The 12,884-nt window shown below is 33.8% G+C and overlaps 1 protein-coding gene across 2 annotated transcripts in view; it reads left to right on the forward strand.

Annotated features, from left to right (window-relative positions):
- The window catches only part of ltbp4 (latent transforming growth factor beta binding protein 4), an 80,315-nt gene that overhangs the window by 34,441 nt on the left and 32,990 nt on the right, over positions 1-12,884 (forward strand). For both annotated transcript variants that reach the window (XM_039647382.2, XM_039647383.2), the window contains exons 6-9: positions 1,188-1,412; positions 8,218-8,498; positions 8,868-8,970; positions 12,774-12,842. In XM_039647382.2, coding sequence (XP_039503316.2) covers positions 1,188-1,412; positions 8,218-8,498; positions 8,868-8,970; positions 12,774-12,842 — 678 coding nt within the window. The remainder of the gene's footprint in view (positions 1-1,187; positions 1,413-8,217; positions 8,499-8,867; positions 8,971-12,773; positions 12,843-12,884) is intronic.

Consider the following 12,884-nt stretch of genomic DNA (forward strand, 5'->3'; position numbering starts at 1 on the left):
ACCGACAGCTGGGGGAAATGGGTCAGCCAACGCCGGCATATCTCAACTGTCTCCTCTCTGTTTGTGTGTGTTTACTCTAAAGAAATAAAGATAATGTATTGTTTGTCATATTCTCAGTGCGCTTCATTCCTGCTAAAAGTTTTAAAACAGTGTGTTGTCTTTCATGCATTGTTGTAGATAAGAGCTGAAATAACTAAAGGAAAGTACTTTGCGTACTTGTTAAACTTGTATACTGGTGCCTGCCAGTAAGATATACCAGACGGGTTGTTTGGGTCATATATGGACAAACTCAAATATTGGGTTAAAACAACCCGTCTGGTATATTAGATACGATTTTTAAATTATTCTCACTAAATTTCATGTCAACTTCAAATATGAAAGCATTTTGATATGAATAATCTGACATATGATTGGGTCCGAAAGTCTGAGACTTTTTTTCAGGATTAAATTCAATTTTGAGTCCCAGATTTCCAATGTGGTCACATGACAACGCTATATATTTAATAATATATAATAATAAATAAATATAATAATACAAATATGTAGTGCAGGCTTCGATTTGATCAGGAATTGCTTAAACGTGAACACTGTTTTTGATGGCATTATTGGAGTGGAAGTGTTGGAAAATAATAGGCTATAAAGGATAGTCACATTAGAAATGTGATATGATTTGATGTGTAACAGATTGGAGGCTTGCTCTCTCTCTCTCTCTCTCTCTCTCTCTCTCTCTCTCTCTCTCTCTCTCTCTCTTTCATTGAGTTTATCTTCTTCTGCTTTCTGTTTGATTAACCAATGTGTTTGGATCTAGAGATTGTGCAGATGAATACTGCAAAAAGATCAACTCTCTCTCTATTTCTCTCTCACATTATACATTTCTTTCTTTCTTTCTTTTTTTAGGCATGAGCCTGGTCTAAGCTTTCCAAACATATAAATACAGCACAGACATATGATAGGGAAGGCATGCTGAGTTCACTAATGAAATAAAAATGTTGCTTTTTATAGAAACTCTCCATTTTGAGAGACTCATAACTCTGTGTTAACAACATCCATTCAAATACACACTATTTCAGTGCTGTCTGTTATGTGGCTGTCATGAAAACATTATTGTGTTTTTTAGAACAATAATTGCGTCATTTCTTTCTGGTGTTGATGAGTGATGTCATTGACTCTCTCTCTCTCTCTGTCAGTCTTGTGTCCGATGCTGTGTAAGAACGGAGGAGTGTGTGTACAGAAGGATCAATGTCTCTGCCCGCCAAACTTCACGGGGAAGTTCTGCCACATCCCCGTCCAAACCTCCTCCTTCACCAATCACATCGAGAAACCAGCGGGAAGAGCTGTGGATTCGGCCAATCAGCCGATGACGTCCGAGTACATCCTGCCGCTCCAGACGCCGGAGCTGACCAACACCAATGGTGAGAGGCAATGAAAATTGCAACTTTACATTTTCCGTCTGTCTTAGTGCACGATGTAACTACAGAAGAGTCAAGTTTTAAATAGGAAAAATATCAAAACACTTTGGCAATTTTTTTGGGAGAAATGCTAATGGTCTTGTGCACTTCAATGGTGTATGCTAAGCTATGCTAAAACGCCAGAACCGGATATCGGCTGAATGGATTCAAAAAAGGTAAAACTCAACAGTTTAACTCTGGGGGAGTTGTAAAATGAGCCTATTTCCAAAAAAAGTGGAGTATCCCTTTAAATCAAAAAAAAAAAAAAAAAAAAAAAAGTAAGGTGGACTTGTCAAGTTCACATAACTTATTTTTTTTCAATTAAGCATTAAGTGTATTTACTTAATCATATTAAGGCAAATGGGTTGAACACTTATTACAATAATATATTCTTTTTAAAGCATGCTAAAGTGCACTTAACCCCTTCGCTGTCACCCCCCCTTTTTGAGAATGGGGGTTAAAATGCTTTGCTTTGGAATATAAACCTAAGTTTGGTCTTGTTTAAAAGTAAACAGTTCGAAAAATGAAAGTATGAAAAAGTTATGGAAGTTTAAATTTACAGTAAATCAAATGTAGTGTACAACATATTTTTTATTTTATATAAAATATATATTTTACAAAATATTTTTTACTCTAAAATGACTATAAAATCAAAGCCATAATTCTAACCAAGTTATGTTCCAAATTTGAATTTAATATCACAAAAATTGAAGTTGAGATTTCGTTTAGTCGTAGTACCAAAAATAGCCACCGGGTGCCATTGAATTTAGTTGTTTACATTCTGCCTTAACAAATTAATACATTTCTGTCCAAATATCAATTCTGTCACAAAATTTGGGACCTTGAGACACAGACCTTTCTGACAATATGTGTTTTGTCAAGATTAGAAACGGTTTTGATCATAAATTATGAAATATAATGATGCCCAAAAGGGGAGGAGCCTGATAAAATAAGTACCGTTTCTATTCAATTATAAAACTGTTTTCACTTCATTTCAGAATGAATTATGAGTTTATAAGCTTTTAACAAGCACACCCTGTTTCATCAAATCTTTTACAACATTACCATTTGCACATGTTGAAAGTTATCTTTATTAGACAATGAAATGCATTACTAAGTCAAGACTTAACATAAATTAGCTGTTCAGATTGTCATGGAGAGTATTATGTGTTCTGGCACTACAGCTCATGGCCACATATAGACTGCTGTGAAGGTGAAAAATGACTGTGTCTCAGACTGGCGTCCTTTATTTTCTGTTTTCATTTGGCTGCAGCTCTCACATTGGATGCCATCCATAAATGGCAGCACCAGCCTTTTCATATTAGAGTCCTGTGATGAATTACAGTAGAAACGCATCTGATGCATCATGCAGATGGCATAACACCTGGAATATCTTGAATGGATGATGTGTCATGACATCAAGACTTGGTTTTGTGTGGGTTTGTTGTTCTGGGAGGCCGAATGACATCGAGGAAATCACCGGTTGCACAGAGTTGAGAGCCTTAACTAAGACATTATGGCATTTTAATATATATGTTTTGGCATTTTGCCTCTTTATTAGACAGATGTAATGGAGAGTGACAGGAAAAAGAGCACTGTAAAAAAAAAATAATCCGGTAAAAAAACGGTAAACTGTGGTTGCCAGCATCATACTGTAAAAATACGGTGTGTTACTGTTTTTGAAATTAACAGCTAAATACCGTATTGTCCGCTACAGTATAAAACTTTAATTTAACAGCTATATGCTCTAACACAAAAACAGTAACACACTGTATAGTTACGGTATGATGCTGGCAACCACAGCTGCCCGTAGTTTACCGTTTTTTTTACAGGATTATTTTTTACAGGGATGAGGAATTGAGGACGTGCCAGAATGATCCTGTATCACTTCTTCAGTTACTTTCTCACAGGTAGATCATCGAAGTGAACTACTTCTTACTGTAGATTTAACAGTTTAGTTGTAGAGTAACTAAACAAAATTAATAAGTCATAATAATTGTTTTGGGTTGAGTTGAGCCTGTTGTTTAGTGAGAGTGTTGTGTTTTCATCGACTTCTGCATGCATTTGACCCATGACACTCGTGTGAAAGAAGTGTGTTAATTGTATTGAATGTTCAATTGTTGTGGACTTTAAATCTTGAATGTGTATATTTTTTAAGGAACTGTACTTACAGATAATTTCAAATAATGGAATTAAGTGCACTTTAATGTCTATGTACTACATAAGTACACGTAAATGTACTAAATTGCAACAGTTTTATACAGTATATATATATATATATAAACTATATTTGTTGTTGCAATTTAGTGCATTTACGTGTACTTATGTAGTGTATAGTATATATATATATATGAGACACAAGTTTTGATAGAAATTATATCAAATTATATAGTTTTAACCCTATTTCAAAGACAATAGAAGTAATTACATACATTTAAAGAGTCATATTTAGGTTTTAAGTCTTAAGAGACTTAAGTCTAATGTTTAACTAATACCATTTCATATCAAAAAATTGTAATTAACATGCAATTAAGTGTCTGAAAACATTACATTGAGTTTGTGGTTAAGTACAGTGGTTGGAGTAAGTACAATATGTTTTTTTAAAATTATGCTTTTCATCAGACAACCTTATTTAAAAAAAACATAGCAAAATATATATATAATAAATTTATTTCATACTAAATAAAGTACAAAAACCATTACTGACTTATATCGCTTGAGACTTAATGATATAAATATTATAATTAAACTTTATTTGGAGTACTTCTTTGCTGCACAATACACATTTCTTAATATTTAGCCTAAAATGTGTTATAATATCACTTTTAATTAGGATAGTGATCACTGTATATCAGTCTTTAAATGCAAGTTATTTACGTATACTTGCAATAGTCCCACTTTAGCACAATCCAATATACTTAAGTATATCTTAAGTTGGACCTCAACAATAAAGAGCGTTAAGCACAAAACTATTTGTTCAAATTTAGAAGACTTTAAGTATTATAATAGCAGTAAATAGCAGTATAATGTACTTAGCTTAGCTTAAAACACGTTTGCGTATGATTAAATAGTTTAGCGCATACTAGTTTCGTATCTTTTTTTTACTCATGCTTAATAATCTACAGATAATAAACATCTACAGTATCTTTGAACTGCATTTCCCATTATAATCACGATCTGACAGCCGTATATGCTGATGTGTTTACTTTTCAGTGTTGGTTTATTTAATCAGGCAGTAATGTGCTAACTCATCTGAGTTTCCATGTTTCGGGTGAGGTCATTCAGTTCTGGCTGGGAGAATAATGGACCAGCGCCACATCTGAAGCCCTCCAGAACCTTCTGCTGATAAGACATGATCAACTACACAACCTCACTTAGACTTGGGGCATGTTCTGAAAAGACCATGAGAATTTATCTAAAGTGTCCGTATTATATCTATTTTTTTTGCAGGTCCCTTAAAATAGATTTACATGCATTCAGAGTCAAAAAACACTTTAATTTCCTCATAATATGCATCACAGCATCAGCTCTTTTCTCTCAGAGTCTGAAACGCTTCGATCAGGTCTCTTTAAACCCCGCCTCTCTCAGAGCTGCTCTGCTGTGATTGGTTGGAAACTAATCAAACATAATCATGAATCTCAGCTCTTGATCACAGTGATACGAACAGTAACGATGGCGTGGGTTTTACCGTATCAATCTCCTCAAAGTGGATTTGCTTTGTCAGCAGAAAACAGCGTCTACTCGACGAACCGAACTCTTCACTCTTAGAACCAGAAATGGTTCCATCCCCCGCTTCATACATGGAACTCCAAAATGGTTCTATATAGAACCATTTTTTTTGTTCTATTGGCCAAGTATGGAACCCTAGGGTTCTATAGAACCCAGAGGAACCATTTTTTCAAGAGTGTATAGAACCTTTTAGGGGTTCCAAATATGTAGCGCTGATAGAACCTTTTAAGGTTCTATATAGAACCTTTTCTTTTAAGAGTGTTCCAGTCTCAGATACACTACAGTGTTTGAGGGTGGGGCTAAGAGGCACTGTTCAGCCAATGGGCTGGCATTATGCAAATTAGTTACAAACCCACGTTGGTTCCAGATTGGAATCATTGACGACTCGTTTCAGGCAGTTCAGAATCGATTCTTTCTTTTAGGAGACAAAACTGTGTTTCGTAAAAATGCTGTAAATCATTAACACTGATAATAAAACAATGTGTGTTTAGTTCTGAATTGATGCTCATAACAGAAAATAACAAGGCGAGAAACTAAAATTACAAGTTACATTTAGCATGCAGTGTGGAAAAATACACATGCAACTCTTCAAATCATTACATTTCAGCACGCTGTAAAAATGGCGTAATCTTAAACCGTTTAATGGTGAATATTATGCTATTTTTACACTATACATGTGTGTGATATTTGCTGCACGGTTCCAGTAAACTGTACAGCAGTGCCAGAGAGAACTAAAAACATTGTGCAAGCGCCAGTCACTTCGGCTTGTGAGCGCTAAAGACTGTTGTGTAACTTTCTGAATCCCAAACTGAACCTGATGTTGCGTTCATGTTGCTTTCTCTCAGTTCTGGCACTTTTGATCACAGACCTCTTATGAAACGCAGAGCCCTGGATTGCCTTTGCCAGCTGTTCGGCGCGGAAAGGGTTAATTGGACGAGCGTTTTGCCAAGTTTAATCTCCGAAAGGCGGGAGGTATAATGGTGACTCAGAGCTAGAACATGTTTCGGGAGAATGAGTCTTCTGTTTTCAGAGATCTGACTTGGATGCTCTCTGTGATTTCTCTTTCTCCCTCTGTTGTTTCTGGAGCATCCGTTTGTTTGTGAGAGATGCCATACAACTTTATTTTGCTCTGTCCTGAGTGTCATTTCCAGGACTAAAGACGTGATCTGTGTCTATTCATTAGTGTGTGTTTTGATTATAAAGGCTCTTCACAATGTTTAGATGGATTTTTTTTTTAACATGCCTTCATCATTTATATTCATATATTTGCTTTTCAAATGCCCGCTGTCAAATGAGGCACATCAGAATAACTCACACAACTCACAGAATAACTTTTTTTTTACTCTTTACTTTTCGATTGATTCTTTTAAAAGGATTTTTAATGAAGTGTTGAATGAAATAACTTAAAAAATTGAAAAAAAAATTAATATCACTTAGTTCTGAATAGGTTTTTTTTAATTATTATTAAGCATCCTTTCCTAGAAAGTCCAAAGGTGCACTGTAATTTTTTTTTTAAGTTGTGAATAAAACAAATATTATTGGAGTATGTTTTACAAGAAAATACTATTTTTAATCTTAAATAAATATATGAAGTTTATGTTTAATGCAATGCATAACTTGCCGTTTCTTTGTATTTATTTACTGGCAATTTCTGAGTGAAAACTGTTTCAAAGTATATTTTACACAAGTTTTTTTTTTTCAGCGTGTACAAATATTTATGTTTTTTTTTTTTTTTTTTATGTATTTAGGATGCAAGAAATGAAATTCGCTTCAGCCAGAAAAATGAGTTTGCAATTTTATTTCAAAACTATTTAAATAGCCATTTCCATCATCAAATGCTAATAAACACACTCCATAATTTATTTGACTTTACATCAAATATAATTTGAGATGGTGGTAGAAATTACACTGTTGTAGGAATTTACATAATTTCCAGTAAAAAAAAAATAAATAAAAAATAAATAAAAACTAACCACACTTAGAAAAAACGTTTCAGGGTCTTATATGCCAGAAAGGCTCTATATAAGAAGAAATGTCTGAAATGATTGCATAATAGCCTTTTCAAGTTTAACAGGTTTTTCCTATTTGTCCTAGTTATAAAGCTGATTGATTAATCAAATTTAAAAATAGAAAATCAATTAAAACGTAACTACTTAAAGGAGTAGTTCACTTAAAAAAAAAAAAACGTTTACTGATATTTCACTCACCCCCACGTCATCCAAGATGTCCATGTCTTTCTTTCTTCAGTCGAAAAGAAATTAAGGTTTTTGATGAAAACATTCCAGGATTTTTCTCCATATAATGGACTTCAATGGGAACCAAACGGTTCAAGGTCCAAATGAGAGTTTCAGTGCAAACTGTTCAAAGGGCTTTAAACAATTCCAGACGATGAATAAGGGTCTTATCAAGCAAAACGATTCAATAAATAAATAACAAAGTTTTAGTTTTATAAGCACAAATCCTCGCCTTGCTCTGTTCTGTGATGGGCGTTCGTGACTCTCCTGTTCGAACTCATTCATCAAAATGAACGAATCTTTTCCCGAGTCGACTCGTTCATTTTGTTCATTGAATGAACCAAATTACACGAAAAATGATTCGTTCATTTTGATGAGCGAGTTCGAACAGGAGAGTCATGAACGTGCATCACAGAACACAGCAAGGCGAGCATTTGAGCTTTTAAAACTTAAACTTTGTTAGATTTTTTTTTTTAAATGAGCGATCGTTTCGCTTGATAAGATTTCGCTTTAAAGCCCTTTGAACAATTTGCACTGAAAGTGTCTTTTGGACCTTAAATCGTTTGGTTCCCATTGAAGTCCATTATATGGAGAAAATCCTGGAATGTTTTCATCAAAAATCGTAATTTCTTTTCGTGAAATTAAGTGAACTACTCCTGGTTGGGTGTGGGTGTGTTTACAAAGCTCAAATGGAACCAGTGAGAGTGAGAAACGTGTTTTATCTCCTGAATGTCCACCGGGTCAAAAACATTCCTGACCGTCTTTATCACTGAATGATGAAATCTGAATCTGTGTGTGTCTCTCAGCGTCCCCCATGGTGAAGGTCCGAGTCCAACACCCTCCCGAGGCGAGTGTGAAGATCCACCAGGTGCTGAAGGTGGGTTACGGGCCGGCGGGACACGAGCGCTCGGAGACCGTCACCTGGTCCGCGGGGCTTTCCGGAGCTCGCCCGAGACACCTTCAGCTTCCCGGAGAGAGAGCGGAGGCGCCGGCGCCGCAGGTCCAGGCCCAGACCCTCCGCGGGGACTCCGTCTACACCGAGGCGTCCGGCTTCAAATACTGCTTCAGGGAAGTGCGGAACGGACAGGTTGGCTCTGAGCTCCTCTGCTTTCACTCGTTATTATAACAACAGGGCGTCTGTTTGAGTCCTGGGATGTGTTGGATTAATTGGGAACGACTTGTTTATGGTAAAACATTTTGAATGTCATGTGATCATGCTGAGCGGCAAATGCAGTGTACCGAAAACATCTTCCCCGCCGTATCAGCTTGCTGAAGTGTGTCTTTTTTACTACAGGGACGATTCCCCTGGAGAAACGGAAGAGATTCTTCTCTCTAAATCATGATAATTCGTTCATTACTCGAGGAAACCTTTGAGGGAAAGAGAATTAACCGACAAGCACTGTGTCAACACTCGATGTTTGAGGGAATAATGTGTGTTTTCTGTCCGATCCCACAGTGCAGTTCTCCGTTACCCGGCCTGCGGAGTCAGGAGATGTGTTGCAGAGGACTCGGGAAAGCCTGGGGGATCAGCGAGTGCACACTCTGCCCAGCGCTCTCAGGTGAACACACACACACACACACACACACAGGTTTCAGATATAAACACTCTGACTGTTTATAGCAGCACAGTTTGTACTTTGAGCACAAAGAGGGAATAAAACACAGGTTTGTTCCTTTTTAACTCGTAAACTCCAACACACGCACGCTGATATCAGTTTGCTGGCTAGAAAAACACGTCTATCTTGTAAAACAGAAATAGAGCAGTCGCCGCATGACTTCATGAGATAAACATAGCTTAGAGAGTTGTTTGGCAGACGGCACATTTAAGTCCTGCTACTATATTATTATTATTATCATTATTATTATTATTATTATTATTATAAAAGTCAAGGTGCTCGACCCGCCGCTGGCTAAACATTACAGCATACTTACACTCCTCGTCGTCTTGATGAACGCTTTTGTGTCTTCAACAGAAGATGACTTCAGCACCGGTATCGTTTATTAAATATAGTGACGCAGTGACATAATCCACTATTATTGAGATCTTAATGCATATTCAAAACATACTGTGGCCTCAATAACAGGGCATATTATAACTATATGGGGTAAGTTGTCACAATGTGCTCCAATAATGTAATTATGTAAGAAAGGTGTTTACATGACACAATTTTTATTATTCGGACTATTCTCACATGCACAGCAGTAATGATGAACACACACATGCGGGAGGTTACTGGCCATTTTTTCAGCGAAAACCCTAAAAAAGTCACCATTTCAATGTTTTGCAGCATCAGTGTACTGCATTATATTCATGAACTCATGAACATGAACACTTTCTTCAACAGCAAAAGAAAGATGCCCATGCACACTTTGGCCAGAGTACATTAGATGCCATTAGTGTACATGCCTGGTTATTGTGATTAAAATCGGCATGTTTTACTATGGTTATGGCTGCTACGTTTATGAGCATCTACGTATTACATGAGTTAAAGTGTAATTGCAATATTGCCTAAATCTCATTATAATTACATTGCGATGGTATGTAGTAAAGAAAAGACAATGCATAGCAAAAGTAGCATAACAAAAATTGAACATTTCAATGAAATGAATGGGCTTTATTTTAGTTCGATTATGTTTTTATTTAATATTTTGTATTTTTAGGGGATTTTATTTTAACAAAAATTCTACATTTTATTTCAATGAAATGAATGGGCTTTATTTTAGTTTGATTATGTTTTTTATTTAATATTTTGTATTTTTAGGGGATTTTATTTTAACAAAAATTCTACATTTTATTTTAAATGAATGGGCTTTATTTTAGTTTGATTATGTTTTTTATTAAATTTTTTTTGTATTTTAACAAAAATTCCAGATTTTATTTCAGTGAAATGAATGGGCTTTATTTTAGTTTGATTATATTTTTTATTTAATATTTTGTATTTTTAAGGGATTTTATTTTTAAAAAATATTCTTCATTTTATTACAATGAAATGAATGGGCTTTATTTTAGTTTGATTATGTTTTTTATTTAATATTTTGTATTTTTAAGGGATTTTATTTTTAAAAAATATTCTTCATTTTATTACAATGAAATGAATGGGCTTTATTTTAGTTTGATTATGTTTTTTATTTAATATTTTGTATTTTTAGGGGATTTTATTTTAACAAAAATTCTTCATTTTATTACAATGACATGAATGGGTTTTATTTTAGTTTGATTATGTTTTTTATTTAATATTTTGTATTTTTAAGGGATTTTATTTTGACAAAAATTCTTCATACAATGAAATTAATGGGCTTTATTTTAGTTTCATTATGTTTTTTTATTTAATATTTTGTATTTTTAGGAGATTTTATGATACTAAATTTTACATAAATATATGGATATATTGAATATGGTACATAAGTATTTATGGAATTAATCTAAAATTAAATTTAAACTTAAATTGTGGTAAATCTTGAATGCTTTGGCGCACACTTCAGTTTGGCCTCTTTTTAAAGAATCACGTGAAAGATTATTACTTTTTTCTGAAAAATGCATCAAACAATATTTTTAAATCTTATATGAAATATATATTTTCTAAAACATGTTTTATTCTAAAACTGTGAGAAAATCAAAACCATAAATGTAAACAAGTTTTGTTCCAAATTTGAGCCTGATATCTTGAAAAAGTAAAGCTTTCAGTAAGATTTTGTTTGTGCGCAGCACCAAATTTTACAATAGTAAAATTAAAAAAAAATATTCATTTTTTAGAACCATTTAAACTTTTCGAATCATGTCCATGATTTTTACTTTTGTTTTTGTTCACAGCAAGTGATAAAATCTTTACCAAGATTTGCACCATTCAGAAAAGAAAACCAAAACTTAAAATCTTTCAGTCAAAAATGATTTATAACTATAGTAATTAATTACACCATTGCCCAACAAAAATAAATGTGACTTTACATTTCTTCATAGCTAAACAAGTAAACACAATAAATATGACAATATTTGAACTTTTGTTTGGAAGACATAATTATTAAACATGTTATTTTGATCAGGGCTTTTCTGCTGTTGTTTGTACTGAGAAACATTTGCCAAGTATATATTTTCATAACTGCCTGTCGACCCTGAGTGCTTGATAATGTTAAGCACACGATTATAATCATTTACCCATGCAGTGCTGCCTGAATCATGACTGGAACAATAAAGCCGTCTTTGGGATCGTTGGCTCCACAAATATTGAACCTCACAGGGACAAACAGTTGTTTCCTCTCCGTGAAGCGCTGGAAGGCTGTGTGGGGAAATAAAAATAATAAAATAAAACACTGATCGGGGAACATGTCTTCCCTTGTGGAAAAGATCTGAAAACTTACAATAGAAATGGCATTAAAGGATATTTTAGTTTACCAAGTGTGTGTCGGGATTCAGCAGTTCATTTTAAACACACATTAGAAGTCATTGGGTCAAAATACTTCCACTAGTTGCATTTACTATAAATCTAAACTGTAATACATGTAAATAACACACAATTAAGAGTCAGAAATATTACATTGTTCACACTTCATAACAAAAATATTTTCCAAGTATATTATTTCCATAATAAGTACTCTTTTTAAAAGTATGTTTCACCAGGTTTTGCCTTTTAAATCCCTCACTATTAAAATATGGAATGTTAAAAGCTGTGCATTAAATTATATATATATATATATATATTAGGGCTGTGCAAAGATTAATTGCGATTAATCGCATCCAAAATAAAAGTTTGTGTGCTGTGTATAATTATTTTAAATGTACATATGCATGCATGTATATATAAATACTTAAGAAAATGTGTTATTCATGTGTACAGTATTTATATATAATATAGATTATGTATTTATATATATATATACAGTATTTACGTGCAAATAATTCTTAAATATATATATTTAAGAATTATTTGCACGTAAATACTGTATATATATATATATATAAAAATACATAATCTATATTATATATAAATATTGTACACATGAATAACACATTTTCTTAAGTATTTATATATACATATATATAATATTTATTTTGGATGCGATTAATCACAATTAATCTTTGCACAGCCCTAATATATATATATATATATATATATATATATATATATATATATATATATATACAGTATATATGTATGTATGCACAGATTGGTCTTATACATGTAAGAGTATGTATCTTACTTTCAAAGACTATAATGTGTCATGATGAAATGCTTCAGGGTGTTTTTTGTTGTATTTGTTCCAGTTTTGATGATGAATTTTGATTTTGGTTGATTGTGTTTTTGCATTATTGAGCAGAGTTTGAGCTGTTGTCATGAGATCACATCAGTGTGTGTTTTCTCCTCAGGAAACACCGTGAACGGACAGGGCGTCTGCCCCAAAGGCTTCGAGCGGGTCAACGGGACGCAGTGTGTGGGTAAGAGTGTTCAACGAGTAAGAGTGTTCATCTATCTATCTA

The sequence above is a fragment of the Pimephales promelas genome, chromosome 10 (genome assembly GCF_988280905.1).
Source record: "Pimephales promelas chromosome 10, fPimPro1.hap1.1, whole genome shotgun sequence".
Taxonomy (NCBI): domain Eukaryota; kingdom Metazoa; phylum Chordata; class Actinopteri; order Cypriniformes; family Leuciscidae; genus Pimephales; species Pimephales promelas.